At 35.9% G+C, this 18,832-nt stretch overlaps 1 protein-coding gene across 2 annotated transcripts; it reads right to left on the reverse strand.

The window, feature by feature from the left end:
* Positions 1 to 1,633: 1,633 nt before the first annotated feature.
* Positions 1,634 to 16,111, reverse strand: LOC104092526 (LRR receptor-like serine/threonine-protein kinase FEI 2). Of its 2 annotated transcripts, XM_009598140.4 has the most exons (14): positions 15,923 to 16,111; positions 12,803 to 13,024; positions 12,242 to 12,377; positions 11,613 to 11,684; positions 11,458 to 11,529; positions 10,648 to 10,719; positions 9,246 to 9,317; positions 9,061 to 9,132; positions 8,213 to 8,301; positions 7,066 to 7,221; positions 6,624 to 6,956; positions 4,970 to 5,215; positions 4,202 to 4,335; positions 1,634 to 2,340 (listed from the first exon to the last, which is right to left on the reverse strand). In XM_009598140.4, the coding sequence occupies exons 2-14, from the start codon at positions 12,897 to 12,899 to the stop codon at positions 2,122 to 2,124; spliced, it is 1,770 nt and encodes a 589-aa protein (XP_009596435.1). In that variant the 5' UTR covers positions 12,900 to 13,024; positions 15,923 to 16,111; the 3' UTR covers positions 1,634 to 2,121. The 2 variants fall into 2 exon arrangements, with proteins under 2 accessions (XP_009596435.1, XP_009596436.1); XM_009598141.4 differs by lacking the exon at positions 1,634 to 2,340 and having other exon boundaries at positions 4,236 to 4,465.
* Between the last annotated feature and the right edge of the window lie 2,721 nt (positions 16,112 to 18,832).

Genomic DNA, 18,832 nt, shown 5'->3' on the forward strand with positions numbered 1-18,832 from the left:
TAAAGGGTAAAAAAGGCGAACGATATTTCTCTAAGGGTTTTCGTGCTTTTAATATAGTATAGATAGATGAAATGAATAAAAATTAACTCTTAAATTTAACTTATGGAAGCATGGAGTAGTTCATTGCTTGCATAACATAAGAAACAAGAAAATTAAAGCGAAGACTGTGTGCACACATTACTATCTCGAGACTCCGATGGATGTTTAAAACTATCTTCAAATTGATAAATTTGAGAAATTCTGCATTCCGCCAGAAAAATTTTGACGAGTCATTCCCCAAATTTCCGTTTTATAAGCTTCATTTCTCCTACGAGTAATTTCCCTTGAAGTGATCCTCAAAATTACTTATCACAAGCAGGGGTCGTTTGGTAGGGCGTATAAGAATAATGCCGAATAAGGTGTATTGCTAATGCAGAGATAAGTAATATACGAGCTAGTAATGCAAGCATTAGTTATGAAGAGATTATTTTTTATTCACCGTTTGGTGTGGTGTATTAAAAATTAAAATGCATTGCATAATTTTTAAGAAAATTAGTTGTTTACAAACATGCCCTCCATATTCTTTAGCCTCAAGGGACTTTAAGGATAATTTTGTCTTTAACCATGCTAATGCATGCATTAATAGCCTTGGTATTGCCAATACTATGGTTTGCTATGTATTAGCTATACATAAGATAATACCAAATAGGTTGTATAACTAATACTTGCATTAGTAATACATAGGTTGAAAAGGAGTACTAAATAAGGGATTAGTAATACCAAAAGCTAATGCATGCATTATTTTCTCTAATGCATCCTACCAAACGAACCCGCATTGCTTAGATTATTCCAAGCAAGAGTCATGCATTAAATTGAGAATACATAGATTTAACCATAGTTTAGTATGGTTAAATCACTCAAATTACGTTTCTAAATAACGCCAGAAAGTCACTTTGTTTTCAAACTCCTTTCCTCGGAAGCATGCAACTAATACACAACTTGTATCAGCTGCATGTAAAACTCATGATTAACATAATGTCCTAGATTCAATCAGTCAACTATTCAACTTAGCTATTTTATTCAAATAATGGCAAATGTTTAAATGATCAGTCTTATACTTTGGGAAAATGGTAAACTTTTTCCAAGTATAATGGTGAGTGGCAACAAAATCGGAGCCATAATATGCCTTATTATTACCTAACTATTGGTTCTTCAGATAAACCATTAATAATGCACGAGGAATTCACATTAGGCTAAAAACAATCAGTTTTCAGTTTCATGTAATATACTGTATGTCATTAAGACAAGTCAATTCGCTGATCCGCTTTGGATTTCACTAATTCTGATTGCCATAATCAAACAGCTACAAGAAAATAAGTAAAACCGGAAATCAATCAAATAAAATGTAGCATGGAAAGTTCTAGTAATTAGGGGGGAAATGCTGAAAGTGAGATAAGAATCTCAAGACTCAAGAATGGCTGGCTAAAGTAGCCCCTTGCAGTACATTATTTACACTCTGCATCCAATAAAACACCAAACAGAACAGCCTAATAGTGTACTAGAATGAGAAGCTATCCATAAAAAATCCAGGCCATATAATTCATTTCATGACATTATAGCTGGAAGGGAATAAGTACTACTGCAAAAGAGATAATAGAATAACAAAAATACTTGCATTCAACCGATAAATCAGCTATTGTGGGGAAGCATAATTTACAAAAAGGAGGCAGATGCAAAATCAATTCAATCGTTTCCATATACAACTATAACAAGAAAGGCTACAAACAAAAGAGCAAATGAAAGAACAAGGATTTGATTGCTCATACCACTCATACAGATTCCGTTCCCCTGGCGAAATGAAAAGCAAGCTCAATGCACCAGAGCAAAATGATGAAATCAAAAATAGAATTAAGCACGCTTAACCTCGTGATAACTAGCTGGAAACTCTGAATTTGAGGAATGATGACAGTTGAAATGGTCTTCTTTTGTCAAAAATCTGCAGAAAGAATCGATAAATAGAGTAGAGAAAAGAATCTTTGCAGACTTTAAACCCCCAATGCTTGCATCACTCCTCAATTTATTGCATGAAGTTGCAGATGCAAACTCAAAGGTTAACGTTCTTTGCATCCAGCAATAGCGCCTTCAATCAGAGTTTGAATCATAGAAGTCACTGGGACATGGTGTCATGACTTCAGATTCAAGAATCTGAACAACCCTGTGCATGGTTGGCCTGTCATCGGGGCTTGAAGAGACACACTGTGTGGCAACTGAAAGCAGGGCATCAAGGCTTTCAGTCTGTACTCGTTCACAATGTGGATCAACTATCTCCATTCGTCTATTCTCAGATGCTAGAAAATTCAGCTGCACGATGAATATAACAAGGGTTTAGAAGACCAGTGATCTGAATAAAATACCTGGAATGCCAGCTATATGATCTGTTTGTCCTACTCTGGCAGGATACTTCACTACAAAAAGTGAAAAATTCTTTCACAAAGATGTAGGGTAATTGGAATGACGTTTTACCAAATGATCCAAATAGTGTTGGGTTTTCACATGATTAGATCAAACTAAAACAAAACTACAGATAAAATTTTGAACTCTTAAAATTGATTTGATCAGTGACAGTATTCAGTTTAGTCAGGTGCATATGACAATGATAGGTCTTTATTTAAGATGATTAAATTTTTATTATTTGTTGTAGATGTTAACATTATTTTGGTGCGTAAACATTATTCTCCTTCGGGCTCATGCCCATCCTTACCTATCCGGAAAAAATAAGGTTCACCACTATTCCTCATGCTCCTATTTAACATTCCTTAATTCATTTTGCTTCAACTTTGTCCTTATTGTCCCTCATATATTTCATGGATTAATGACCACCAAGACTATTGCTGTTTTATATCGTTGCACAACTATCATCACTGTTTGTCTCAAGTGCAAGTTTTACCTCAACAATTACCATCTTTACTGATTGTCTCAAGTGCAAGTTTTACCATAATAATTTTGTGTCCATACCCAGTCCGGTCCTTAATGCAGTCTCAACTAATAACCTCTTTTTTGCTTTTCTTTGAGAAACTAACCGACCTCAATCACGTCAAAACTTAAAGGGGTCAAGTTGGAATTACTTGTCCAGCAACATGCTTCCTCTACCTCCTTCCCTTGGTAATATCATTCTCATCTCCCCCCCACCCCCACCCACAAACCCCCAAGGAGAACCGCAGTAGTTGCAAAATCAGTGGGAAGAGGAACTGGAAGGGAATTGAGGTTGGGGCAAAACATGGCAGTGGCAAATGTAGCTTTTCAGCCTTACGCCTTTAAGATCTCACAAGATGCAAATGTGTTTCAGCCTTACGCCTTTAAGATCTCACAAGATTGTGTGCTTTTGATAGATACTTGCACTCCAATAGGCAAAATTTTCTAGAGATAAGGATACATCAGTTAAACAAAATATTACAATGAACTCTTTAGTGCAAACATTTAAGATGATATATGTTTGTTATTCTTTCAGTAATTTCAACTTTGCCCCCAATAGGGACCCCTCAAGTGAAGTTCACATGCATCTCTGCAGTTTTTGGACTCTGGTAGTCAAAAAGAGTGAGATCGTGATAAATTATGTGCATAACTAAAGATAAAGGTCGAACTATCAAATTGTGACATATATTAAGACTAATTTATGAATTTAGCTATATTTAGATAACCGATTAGCTTTTCAGTAAATATTTACTCTTTGCATCAATAACTACATAGTGGTTTTGGGTTGTCACCAACTTATGCTATGTATGTTAGGTCATTCTTATGTTCTTGCTTTAGGAAGAAACACAGAGAAAAGAATATCAGAGATGATTAACTTAGCAACTTGAAGAACATCCATTTTTCTCCTTAGCGCCTTTAATTCAAGGAACAAATTTCATCATTGCAGTTAAGTAGACCATTCTTGTCTAATTTGCTATTCTCATATACCTTTTGAATTACAAATACGATTTCTGAGTTGAATCATAGGGGAGAGTGGAGACATCATATCTAGACCCTTAGGGATTAGATTTATGTATATGTTCATCAGATTTTCCCAATAGCCTTAACCTTGCCAATAAATAGCGATAATGACATTTGTAGTTTAAAAATAAAGTAAGCTACCCCACAAAGAGAATGTCAGGAATTTCAACCAAGAGAGAGAATAAACTAAAATTATTAGAAGTAAGATGTCATTAATGACATAACATACCCAGCCAACAATATTGAAGCCCTTCTCAATATATGATGCATCAGTGGGCCGCTTTCCACTTATGACTTCAAGAACCAGAACTCCAAAACTATAAACATCAGTCTTTTCTGTAGCCCTACCACTCTGCATGTATTCTTGAAAGAAAAAGTAGAAGAGAAAAGAAACACTTAAGCTGTAAAAACAAACAAACAACGAGATACCTCAAGTGAAGCCAAAATCATTAGCCCAAAGTGAAAACATATAAAATCAGATTTATGCATGGCACTGCAAGGAGAACTTTTTTTTACAAGGTAAATAATTTATTAAAACTAAATTTTTAAGCACCTAGATAACCTCTCATCACATGTTACAACTTCTTATTTTTTATGAAATCATCACATCTTACAACTTGATGCAGCAGAGATGAATGTGCATAAAAAGCAGTATTTTCGATGCCTCACTTTAAAACTGCCCCTCAAGAGAAACTTTGAAATAGAACCATTTTCTCCCCCTCCCTCCGCCATTCAACTAGGCCTCATATTATCTTTTGTCAATATCAAGAAATATAAGCATGAAAGAAATCAGAGGTTGCAACATCTACAGTCAAAAGCAGTAACCATCTTGTACTTGAAAAGAAGTAGCAAAACCTGATTAAAGAAAGAGGAAAACAAGACAGCTCTCTCCCCAATCTCAACTATTACTAGCGACAGAAAGTCATTCCTTGCATAGTTTAAAATTTAAAACTTCTTAAATAAAAGATGAAGATAAATGTCTAATGATTGGGTGTACCTGGAGCTAAATACCCAAATGTGCCAGCTACAATTGTTGTGATGTGAGACTCCTCATCTCCGAGTAGTTTGGCCAGTCCAAAATCAGATACTCGAGCCTCAAAATTACCATCAAGCAAAATGTTGCTAGACTTTATGTCACGGTGGATTACTCGAGGGGAACAATCATGATGTAAATATGCCAACCCTTTCGCAGCTCCCATGATTACAGTCAGTCGTGCACCCCAGTCTAGTTGCTCAGATCTCTCTGTATAAAATGTCAAAAACGATTTTTTAATGGAACCAAAAACCATAGCCAAATCTAAAACTCTCTACCCTGGAGATACAAAAAATATCAACAGCAATGGCAATTTAAGAAGATGAACTAGCTTAAAGGAATGTCATCTTTTTTTGTTGTTCTCTTTGCTTTCCGCCCTAGACGCTGAAAGCAAACGTCATGTCACTTTCCACATTCCTAACATGACTGTCATTTTGTTACTTTATTGGATAGAAGAACACCGAATCAACGAGATACTCAACCATTTTGACAATTCATTTTTTTCTTTTTGCTTGGTATACATACCAAAACTATGGATAAAAATTAGCTAAACATTACTACTGTACTGTCATGTATGTATGAATGTGATTCTGAGGCACAATAGCTGCAAAGGATAGCGCTGCAAGCTAGCTAACTGGTAAACTAAACCAAAGGAGTTTAAGTGTAAATTAAAAGTTACTTATAAAAAGGAAGTCTATATTCAAAGTTCTACAGCAGTATTTACACAATATAGAGCACATATGAAACATCAATGACGCACTAATAGATTCTTTGGTGCCATCAGAGCTTCTTGGTTAGCTAGGAAGTTACTCTCCATTATTCTAAAGATACAAGCAGTTAAATTGCCTAGACACAAAAACATTCCAGAGTGCCATCTGCACCATCCAAATGTGTAAACCATTCTACTCTTTTACTTACATTAAAAGGTAAGAGATTTATGCAACCAAGCCAATGGGTACTAATCCATGTACGTTTAGAGCTGCATTAGGACAACAAACGCAAAGCTTAGTCAATCCCATTCAGAAACTTTCTCCAAAGGCTGGCAATACTTTTCCAATCAATTGCATATCAAACACTGCTTTTACAACATTCCCTTCTGTCCATACAATCTGCCAGACCTTTTGAGACAATATTTCACTGGTTGGATCAATCAAAATAGCAGTAGAAAGTGATTCCTTATCATATTTTATCCGGGTCTGTCCTCGATGAACCTCTTCATACAAAATCTGTCAGTTTAATTGGGCTATCGAAGTGGTAAGTATTGTGAGAATAACTTGGTCTGTTTATGAATGTCTACTGTTTAAACGTCTCATGGCACTTTAGTGAGCTCATATTAATTAGCCAAGGAGATTATTACCATTACTGTTACTAGATTGCCCTTTTTATCTCCAACTGAGCCACACAACCGAAAGTTCAATCAGGTGCTGTACAGGGAAGATAACCAACCCTACTGTGCTTTGAAAAGTCAAGATCGCTAAAATCTCAAATATTTGCCAATTAGAAGAGAAAAGTCAGAAAATCTCAGCAAACCCAGCTTATGTGCTAAATCCGCAAAATAACAAATATTTTCACCAATTGTTAAGCACCAGGACATTGTACAAAGGGACGTATATCTCACCGTGCAGAACTTCATCTAGGCTACCTCCGGATAAGAAGTCATATATCAACAACTTCGATGTTGGAGAATTGCAATATCCTCGCAGATTTACCAGATATCGGTGCTTAATGCTTCCAAGAATTTCAAGCTCCCTCTCGAAGAACCTATCAAAGCCTTCATTCATCTTGATAATTCTCTTCAAGGCAAATACATTGCCGTCATCCATTGCAAGCTTGTATACAGTTCCAAATCCCCCAGAACCAATTATGTGTTCTCCGTTCAGAGTCTCCAGCTTTTTGATGATATCCTTTGAAGAGTAAGGCAAATCTCCATGAAACATGACAATCGATGCACCTGAGAATTTAATAATTGTAAGCCTTTTTACATGGAATTCAAAAGCATAAAGCAAATAAAGACGAAGAACTTTAGAATTGTAACTTCCACATAGGTTCTAGATAAAGACCTGCACAAACATCCATTGCAAGGCTTTTGCCATCATTTTTACCCAGTCTCTTGTAGAGGAAACAGCCCCAGAAACACATCAGTGCCACCAATAGCAGAGCACCCACAGTGGCAGATGCACTTATTAGTAGTCGACCATTCTTACTTTGGTTTTGGGCTGAGAAACATGGAAAGAAGTATGAAATTCACCATAAAACATGAATGGAAGGAAGTGAAAAAAATGAAAGAAAGAAAACAGGGAAATAAAAATGAAACAGTAGAAAAGGCTACACGTCCAATGACAAGTAACTATTTCATCAAGTCATGCTGTCAACATATAATGGTGCTGCTTAAAACTATGAAGTCTGCACACTTATGTGATTCCATCATTTGAAGTAAAAAGTTTTCTTGTTAGCCTGACAGATGAACAAATCCTTCACAAATATCATTTGAAATTCTAGTCAACAGAAATTACACAAAAACAAAAAACATGTCGTAGCTGTTGCAGTACCATGAATTACCTTTACATATCTTAAAAGTGAGAAATATATGGATACTTACCAAAAAGTGAGAAATATATGGATACACTTTTAAGATTACTTTTACATATCTTAAAAGTGAGAAATATGAAGATACTTAACAAAAAAATGTATACTAGATCTTAAATTTTTAGAACAAAGAGATCTAGAATGTGAACCCCTATGAAGATAGAGGTGCTTCTTTTCCAACAATGACATTACTGCAGTTAAATCATTGTCATGTTCTCTTGTCTACTTGATATAGGAAATCCAGAAAAGGGCAAGTTGTTATCTTTGGAAGCCGAAACACTAGAAGCTGTTTTTTTATGACCGAGAAATCTGCCTGGGGCCAATCCTTAGGTTCAACCACGGCCTTTGAAAGTCAGGGATAATGGGCCCACCCCTCTACCCCTTCTCCAATAAAATACCAGGATTAGTTCGCATGGCAGATGGCTCAAACCTGAGACCTAAGTCACAAGTCCCTCAACCTTTGCCACTTGACCTAAGATAAGGGGAAAAGGATTCTGTAACTAGGAGTCCTTAAGCATCTAAGAAATGATTCTGTCGATATTAGTATATGCCATCTTATAGACAAAGAAATTGGACTTGATATCGGACTATGATTTAATGCTGATAATGTGTCACATTTACCTGCAACTGGGGACCGGGAAAATGAAGGACCTCCAGCTTTACAGTCCTGACTGATTTGCTGGCCACACAAATTACGATTTCCAAGAAATCTGCCATAAATTCGAAAATCAGAAATCATGTAAAACCAAGCCAATCAGTGCTTAAGTTGTCAACTACAAGTGTTAGGTCAAAATCATATCAGGCAGCCATTTTGTGCACATATAATCCAGTACAAGTCTTACTCCCCTTTCTGATGATAGGTACTAATCAAGAATATGGTTGTATCAAAGGCTAAGACTGCTATACACTTCCTTTTCACTAATACACATCTTACTAACCAGTGTGGTTATGGACTCTCAAGAATTTATGGACCTCAATCCTAATTTCAAATGCAATTGCCAATTAAGGCAACACCCTCAGTGTCATCCCAGAAATAGTTACAATCTTTTTTGGTGGATTCCTGAAAATAAACAGTTGTGCAACACAAGGATGCTGATAAAAAGGGCATCCTTGTGCACCAAGCTCCCGCCATGCGGGGAGTCCGCTCTCTCTCTCTCTGTCTCTGTCTCTCTCTCTCTCTCTCTCTCTCTCTCTCTCTCTCTCTCTCTCTCTCTCTCTCTCTCTCTCTCTCTCTCTCTCTCTCTCTATATATATATATATATATATATATATATATATATATATATATGGAGTTGATACACAATGCTGCAAACGGTATAGACATGTATTAGTTGTGTCGACAAATACATAAACAAGGCAGAGTATCCGAGGAAAGAAATACATAGACATGTATTAGTTGGTGTCGCATATATGCTTTGACAATTCAAATGCACTTAACAAGAAGGAACTTTTGTAATGGTGTTACTTACGAATCATTTCCAAAGTTGGCAAGGTGTCCATCAGTAGGTATTTGCCCAACCAAGAAATTTGTCGACACGTTGCTGCAAACATTGAACAAAAAATATTAATTCAGAGGTGTAACCCAACCTCACCCCTCAAATAAACGTTTTGCACTTTTAAGTTATTGGCAAGTTAAAACTTTTAGGGCACTCACAAAGAGACAAGATTGTTCAGCTTGCCAAGGGATGGTGGAATGTTTCCGCTAAGAGAGTTGCTTGAAAGATCTCTGGCAGAAGTAATAAACCAACATCAATTGGTTGGACTGTAGGAGCAATTACTAAGGCTCAACAATCTATCACATGCTTAGAATTGAGACAGATCAATAAGTTCTGCATTAAAAGTTGCAAGCTCTTTTTTATAAGGAAAAAAAATGTTCATCCAGACTAAATCAAGCTCTCAAATGTAAAAATCACAAGGTAAAATGTCAAAGCCGCTCTATTTTTACGATAAACTGCTCATAAAGCCTTATATTCCTCAATTAGGTTTCTCCATTACCTGGAAGAGTACAGAGGTAAAGTATGCATGACTTTCTTCGCTCTTTAATGGTAAAAGAAAGGTTGTATCGGTCTAGAAAGAAAAACACTAATGACTCTAAGAACCACATCCCTAGATATGAGAGATCTAGAAAAAATCAGTTGACATGTTGGTCCCTCTTCACTAGAAATCCTGAGAGCTAATTCATGAAATCCTCCAGTTATCTGAGACCACAATGATGCTAGAGTGTGACTACCAGTTATTGCACAAGTATAAAGATGACACCACTATGAGACCTACAAGTAACTCCAGACAATGGAGCAATGACAATAGAACAAATGAATCTCCCGCTGTCTCTCGTTCCGTAGGCTCTTCATACTCACAGGGAGGGAAAATGCACAAGAAGAAGGGTGTTCAAATTAGCAAGGAAGATGACAGGATCCCAGGGCAGAGTCTGGGCCATTTAGGAGAATGGAATGTCGTATGTAGTAACAATCAAGATACGAATACACCTGCATAATAAAAGTAATAAGCAGAATAGATGCTCATACAGTTGGATTGGAGTTTGTGTGAGATGAGGGGACAGGCAAAAGCATGATTATGGGCATTAAGAAGAAAGGGTAGGAAGAAATTGATAAAGAAAACCTAAAGAAGGGCCGATGGTAAGTAGTAGAACCACGGAGCAACAAGAATCTAATTGCAATAATATATTTTTTTTTCTGTTTAATTGTTGTTTGGGCTGAGGGGGATGGAGAAAGGAGTAGGGGATTACATAGTGGGCACTTGATCCTCCCCCCTATAATAGTGGAAGGTGTGTAAGCTCACCGGGGTATTAGATTAGATAGCACAAACTGTCAAAAGTCAAAAAAATTGGGAAAAGGTTGTATATTTTATTCAAGAAATGTCTACAGAATTATAGATATTTTGGTTACATAGGTACAGTCATCCACGAAACCTAAATGTTGTCCAAATGCATCATGCTTACTTATGCAGATTAAGGTGAACGGACCGTATAGGAGCTTGAGACCTGCAGAACAGCATGCACAGAAAATAGAATCAAAATATAAGACACAAAGTCTTACAGATTCTCAAGCTTAGGAAGGTTCCCCAACTCATCAGGAATCCATCCGCTTAAATAATTACCCTGTAGAAACCTGCATAAAATATTATGATTCCTAACAAATTAGCTAGCTTGTACAGTAATAACTTTGTAATTTGAAATTCTAAAACAACGCCAACAAAAAAGCCGCTCAAACCTCTCTTGAACATATCAAAACCAAATACGGATTAAGTCTGTTCTATTTTACATATCAAGATTAGTGGCATAACAAGTACTATATTATCTAGCAATACCAAGCTGGTTTTGCAATATGGAAGGAGATGGAGTGATTAATCTAAACATGAACTAAAAAGAGTGTGATGATAAAATGTGGGCAACTCTTTATAAAGATATCGAATTTTGCACTCAACTTTGTTTATGCTCTAACTCCATAAAACAAAATGCCAGCTTTACCAATTGTACAAGTATCGCTATTACTCAGCAAAAGGAGGATCAACCATAATACAAAGCATAAATTCTACGAATGAACAAACTGATCATAGAATTCCAGGGTTAACTAATGCAACTTCCTCCTAAAATTGAGTCATGGGAATATGGTGTGGTTCAGGCTTAGTACAATTCAGATGATAGTGAGGTTACGGGGAAGGAGGAGGAGGTGGGAGGTGGGAGCTGAGATAGGGATATTGTATCCGCAGGGAATCCTTCAAATAGCATGTAAACTATGTTGAAGTTCTTTCTATTCACTTAAGTGCATAATCGCAGAAACTCAAGCACCTCAATAAAGAGAATTAGATATGCAGGTTTCGCCAAAGAAGTTCATTGCACAACTTACAAAGATTTCAGCTTTGTACAATTTCCCAATGCAGGAGGTATTGTCCCATAGAAATTATTGTCATGAAGAGCTCTGCATTTCGGTAGATTGTGTTAGCATAGTATAGTGGGACTGACAATCAATAGAAACGAGAAGAGGAGGAAAAGGAAGCATACAGAAACTGCAACTGGTCTAGCTTCCCAATATCTGGCGATATAGATCCACTCAGCTTGTGATCAGGGAGGATTCTGAATGATAAAAAAAAACAATTATAGTAGTTCAAATAGTAGATTTCAATACGTAAATGGCTACATTAGAAGTAAGGTATCAGTGTGTTAGAATGTTAGGTCAGTGTCAAGTGTTAGTATTCTATTAGTCTCTCATTAGTTAAATACAAAATGCGGGTAGTTACTCACATGTTAAATACAAAATTGCTTAGAGATAATGTTTTGTAGGGATATTCGGTGAAGATACTAAATCCAGGCCATTTGACAAGTAGCAACTGTAAAATGGTGCTAGAGAATCAGCCCTACAGAACTGCAACATAACGCAATCGAAAATGCTTCCACGTATTGTCAAGATCAGCTGCAATTCAGTTCTACAAGATCAAAAATCTAATTTGATCCAGAAATTACCTTCCCAACTACTGAGGATTCTCAGCATTCATTCAGTGTAATTTTATATCAAAATATTTCTATTTCTGAATTATGGAGCCCAAAATAAATATGTAAAAATTGAAATATAACTTAAACCACAAAAATGCCATCACCGGCAAAGATGTTTTAACAATAATACAGATACTCACAATGATACAACTCTCTTTGATTTTGGGTCACAAAGTACTCCTTTCCAGCCACATGGGTCAGAATCTTCTGGTCTCCACTGCTTAAGAACACCATCTGAACCAAGTACTGAGATCCTAAAGTTGACAAGCGCTTGACCTGTGAAGATGTGGAAAAGTCTAAAGTTTGGACTAAAGTGTAACTTACAATATGGAACAAGCTTCAGATATGACACACATCCATTATCAAGAGTGACAGTATCAGCATTACATTCACGTAATTTTTGGAAGTAACAACAGAAAAGAAACTCAACAGCATCAGAACATCAGAAGACTGAAAATATCCAATTATTAGAGGCAAACAAGTTTCAACGGACAATCACCTCGCAATCTACTTTATTAAATAACACAGATATAGTCCTTGATTTAGAAAACTGACCAAGGAACTAGACCTGTTATATCAACTGGATCAAGCATGTTATATTTCTTGTCATACTCTCATCAATTGAAATACACGGGCGCCTAGCCTGTAACCTATATTAACAAATCAAGCAAGAAATACTGAAGAAAAGTGTGACATCGCACCATCAGGACTGAGAGCTAGCGCAACTCTTGAGAAAATGCAAAACAACAGCACACTTGAAAACAACAGCTCCTGAATTTTCAAAGAGAAGCCGCCCATCTCGGCGCTGGTCAAGCATAATAAGGCTACTGAAGAACATCTGACAGACTACGCTGCGCTGCAGTTCCCTTGGACATACAGTAAACAAGATGTGACACCAAGAAACCAGCAATGAGAAATGCTCCCTGAAGGAACACAAACACAGCAAAAGATATTAGAAAGAATCCTGTTATGATCAAGGCAACTATTATAACTGAAATAACAAAGAAAAACATAAACAGCGAATCTACAGATAATTCTCACAGATCGGTGCATATTATTTCCAACTGTTCGACTACATTGCCATGTAGTTGACACTTCTGTCTTGCAAAAACTACGTTGAGAACATTAAATTGTCCCCCAGAATCATACACATCATGTGAAGACTACATTTCGCAATGTAGACATAACTTCTCAAGCATAGAGTAGGATGTTCATACCAAGAATATTACTATTCTTCCATTATGCTTTATTGCGACCCAAGACTCTTACTGGATTACCAGATCATGTCAGTAAATTTTGCACTAGGTTCAGAGCACACATATTGTAGAATACTGAGAACAAATTAGATGCGAAAATTCAGCTTAATGACAGAAATATACATGAACAGCATGAATCAGGGAAGAAGAGTACTGATTTTGAGTCTTTCATTAAGAGAGTAATAGTCCCTGCAACCTGACACAAGTTTCAAAAGATTGCTAATTAGCTGCCAAGATCTTGCTACATTCACGTTACCCATCCCAAGGACATTGTCAAACCTTGATTGATCAAGGACAATTATCCCATTTTTATCTTCCTTATTAGCCTTAACCTCAATATTGTCCAAGAGTTTTCCAACTAAGGATCAGGTCCCATTATTTCAGAAGTGGCAGCCTTTGGGTTTAAAAATAAGTCAATATTAACATCAATGACTTGCACATATTAATGTTTATTATTAATAGGACAAATGAAATCTAGATTAACAAATATATTCGCATGCATGTATGTTGGGCAACCATTTAAAGCCGGAATAATAGCAAAACTAACTAATCATGCTTTCATTGGAGTCTTCAAATGTGCAGAGCACGGTTGACAATATAACAAGATATTGCAATGGCTTCAAAGGTGCAAAGGGACTATGGTTGACACTATTTGCATCTTTGATGGATTTACATACTTGTATTTGGGCAACCAAATATGTTGAAGCTGAAATAATTAGCAAGACTACCTAATTTTTTTTCTTTGGATTATTAAAGTACAAAGGTGCAGAGGGAGAATGATTGACAATATAACAAATTGTTGCAATGGCTTTTGCTTAAACAGTCATGGATCAACCTAACAGTTGAGATCATGCGCGAGCTCTTTCCAAAAGAGTTTTGTTCATCCTTTCTGCCACACTATTTTGTTGAGGCGTCATCTTTTTAATAAGATAAATTATTCTATCAATAATGGGCAGACCTCCGAATACAAGCAGTATACCAAAAAGTAGAAAATTTGTAACATCATATGACTCTCTACTAAAGACACCAATATTCTGCACATTGGAACTTCATGGGTGCACAAAAAGAAAACTAGGAATGAGAGGCTTTTCCTTAAATGTACATAATCATTTTCTATTCCTTCAAAGCTTTCCTTTTTCTTTCCTTCCACAGGACACACATGAGTTCTACTGCAGCAACATCACAGCCTCTTCGACTCCTTTTCCTCTTTGAATTTCCAATAGGCGAGTGGTTCTACTGAGGGGTCATCCTAGTAGTGCAGTGTCGAGCAATTGCTTCATTCTTGCAAAATGTGTTAAATTCATCAATATGGAATTCCAAGTCATTATCCATTCTAAGTTGCTTGATTTGTTTTCCTTTCTGCTTTTGTGGAGAAGGTGGAATAAACTTACTATATCAACCAAAACTAAGCTAATAAAGAGATTTGTAACGTGATCTATTTCTTGGCCTTTTTATGAAAGCACTGTTGCCCGATATTTGGTCAAACATTTTAAGCATTGTTGGCTAAATATTGGCCAAACAATTGCCTAAACCTTTTCTTAGAATTAGGGCCAATTCCCTCTCACTTTAAACACACCCTTAAGAAATTGAGAAGAACAATTTTGGTGTTTTCTCTTGTATCAAAATAGAGAATATTTTGTGGAAGAGTTAAGTGGTGGGAGAATACTTGTTTGAACCTCTTTGTGAGTGTTTTGTGTAAGATTATTCTCTCTGATTATTTTTGGGTTAATTATGGTTATCTCTAATTTTGCATGCTCTTTTGTATACTTTTTGATATATGGAACTGATCCTCTCTGCACGTGGCGATAGGTCTTTTTGACCGAACCACGTAAAGTTTGTGCTTCCTTATATGCTTTATTTACCATCATTTTTGACTTGTTTTGTCTAATCCCGCACTATCCAGATTTCCGATCCTAACATAACGACCTTCTAACATGTAATTACCAGTTCCAAGAGTCCTAACAGTGACAAATTTTAATCCTTTACTGCTTCTTTCCTGACAAAATAAAACCAATTACAAGCTTGATCTTGACCAAAGATAGGAGCATTAAGAGTACCATTTCCACTTTATCCAGAACACGTTCACCCCCTAAACCAAAAATTCATCAACTGAAACTACAGAATTACAGCGTTCTCACGAAAAGCAGACACATGTATAAAACCCCAAAACCAATGTACACCAATCAAAGCATTAAGTTCTATCCAACCAAAAGATTCAACAAAAAATCTGATCTTTATACACACACTAACATATAAAAAACCAAAATCAAAAACCTGAAAATGCAAACATGAAACCAACAATCACCAAATACCAGAACCAATGTACACCATTAAAGCACTCAGTATAATCCACCAAACAAAGATCAAAGCTTTATACAATACACTAACACAAGCACAACCAAAACCCAAACCTGAAAATGCAAAAATGAAAACCCACGACCCCCAAAACGGCAAAAAGGACAAACCAAGTACACTTATCTAAGCACTCAGTACAATCCAACAAAAATTCTGAAAACTAAAAGCTTTATAATATACTAAACATATGAAAAAGCGCAAAAGCAGTACCTGAAAATGCTAGATTCGATCTGCAAGTGAGTACCCAACGTTCATTTCACAGTTATACACAAAAAGGTTGAAGTTTGAGCTGTAAAGTTGAAGTTACGGTAATACAAAGAAAAAGATAAGCCTTTGCTATGACAGAGTGTGGATTTTGGCTGCTGTGTATAAAATAAAATCTTTTTGGTGTTGTTGAATGGAAGTAGATTTGAGATTTTTGAGAAATTAAAAGTGGCTACTGGGACTGGCTGGCTCATCAGTGGGAACCAATGAGAGTGGAGTGGGTTCGCACGTGGGAGAGTGACTCCTCATGCGTGCGACCGACGCTGGTGATGGAGTGGGGACTCACAATTGCTGTGAGGGATACATATGCCTCATTTGTTTGCATTTAATTATTTAGATTTCATATATTAAATGTGTTTATTTTTAAAGTCTGAATTTAATTATTCAGATTTTTTAAAGTCTGAATTTAATTATTCAGATCTTAATCATTAAGTGTGTTTGTTTTTTTTACTTTATAATCTCTTAATGAGTCTGAATATGTTTGTATAATTAAGATCTATAACAGAGACTTAATTTCATTAAGATTTTATCATCTGTATTTATTATTAAATGTCATCACCGCTTACCATTATCAACTATTACCATGTCATCCACCACCAACAAACTCCACCACCACTATCATCCTCAATCATAGAAGTCACCATTATCGACTACCACCACTCACTATCCCCACCACTCCCACCACAATCATTCTCAACAACAACCAATACTCATCTACCTCAACTATCACAACTAAACACCCCCATCACCATCAACAACCATAGCGAACACTGCCCATCATTATAAACTACCACCACCCACCACCTTCCTCAATCACAACTACCATTACCATTCGTCATTATTAACTATCACCATCCACCGCTACCATTCTCAATTATAAACGCTACCGCTACTAATCACCACTAACTACTACCCTGAACCACCACCATCAACCAAAACTATCACCAACCACCGCCTCTAGTCGGCATTCACATGCACCATCGTTAGCCATCACCGCCAGCAACTACCATATTTTTAAAAACTTTATATTTTATTGATAAAATATTAGATTAATTAGTATTTCATTTGAATTTTATGTTTATTAATTTTTAAATAAAGATAAATTTTATACATTCATATGTTAAAAATCAAACAGTCTTAATCATTTAGTATTTAGATCTTAATACACATCTTACTATTCATATGTGTATTCAGGTTCAAATGTCATAATCTTAATACGCATCTTGATATTCAGATGTGTATTCAGATTTAGACGTCTTAATCTTAAAAAAAAATGAGGCTCCCTTTGGACGTGCTTTTTTAAAGTGACTTTTAGGTATAAGCCAATAAGTTATGAATTATAGCTTTTGACTTTTGGCTTGTTTTTGTCATTTTACCTTAAAAACAAGTGCTTAAAAGTATTTTTCTTACTTTATCCAAACATTATAAAATGGCTTAAAAGCTATTTTGGCTTAAAAGCACTTAAAATAAGCCAATCCAAACGGGCTCATAGCTTGTTTGGCCAAACTACAAAAATTAGATTATTTTGAGAAGTGATTTTTCTCAAAAGCGCTTTTCTCAAAAGTATTTTTGGTGAGAACAATTTGTGTTTGACTAAGTAATTTGAAAAGTACTTCTGAGCTGCAATTAGTGTTTGGCCAAGTTTTTAAAAACTGTTTCTAAGTGTATTTTTTCTCAAAATTGCTTTTCAAAAAAGTACTTTTGGAGAGAAATACTTTTTTCTGCTTCTCCAAAATTGCATCTACTTCTCCTCAAAAGTACTTTTTTTTCTTCCAAAAGCTTGGCCAAACACTTCAACTTTGATAAAAAAAGTGCTATTGGAATTAGGGAAGCTTGGCCAAACAGGCTAACAAGCTACAATCATAAAAATCTCAAAATTTTGTTTTAGGAAAAATAGCAATTTTGGTCCTTGAGTTATTACTTAATTTCTGTTTAGTCTTTGTAATATTCGACATAGCACATTCAACCTTTAATGAAATAAAGTGGGTAATTTTGATCCTTTTACTAACTGAAGCTAAAAGAGGAACAGACTATTAACTTTCAGAAAGGACAGTTAAGGTATTGAAGAGTTGCTACTCTAGCTTACATTAGTGTTACAGTAAAAAAAATCTCTTATTACTTTTTCTTGCTCTCCATCTATTAGTTCTTCGATACAACAACAATAACAACAACAAGAAAAAATTCAGTGCAATTCCACACGTGGAATTTGGGATAGTGTGTATGCAGATCTTACCCTTATTAATTTAGTTCTTCGACACAAGCGCCAAAAAAAGAAATATTATTTTTAATTTCCTCAACAAGTGTGAAGAAAAAGATAAACCAACAAAAAGAAAATCGCAAGCTCCGTAAACAGATTGAACTTTGTTGGTTATAGAAAGCAAGTGTAATAAATATTATACTTGATATTAAACTCATAATTCAAGAAGGAACTTAAGTTGTTTACCTTCAGCATAAATCCTCAAACTTCCTCATTCCAACCAACTACACTATATAACACTGCGTACAAAATTTGGCAATCGCTATATTTTGTAAGTTCTTTAAATCTGGTGTAACGACCCGACCGGTCGTTTTGAGCTCTAGCGCATCGTTCGACGGTTTGAGGCCTTGAGTACTTTCACTTCAGGTATTATGACTTGTACGTGTGGTCAGAATTTGAATTTTGGAAAGTTCGGGATTGATTTGGAAAGAAAATTCTAATTTCGGAAGCTTTAAGTTGGAAGAATTGACTAAGGTTTGACTTTTGAGTAAACGACCTCGGAATCGGGATTTGAAGGTTCCAGTAAGTTTGTATGATGATTTCGAACTTGGACGTGTGCTCGGGTTGAGTATCGGATTACCCGGGAGCATTTCAGTACT

This window comes from Nicotiana tomentosiformis, chromosome 8 (genome assembly GCF_000390325.3).
Source record: "Nicotiana tomentosiformis chromosome 8, ASM39032v3, whole genome shotgun sequence".
Lineage (NCBI taxonomy): Eukaryota > Viridiplantae > Streptophyta > Magnoliopsida > Solanales > Solanaceae > Nicotiana > Nicotiana tomentosiformis.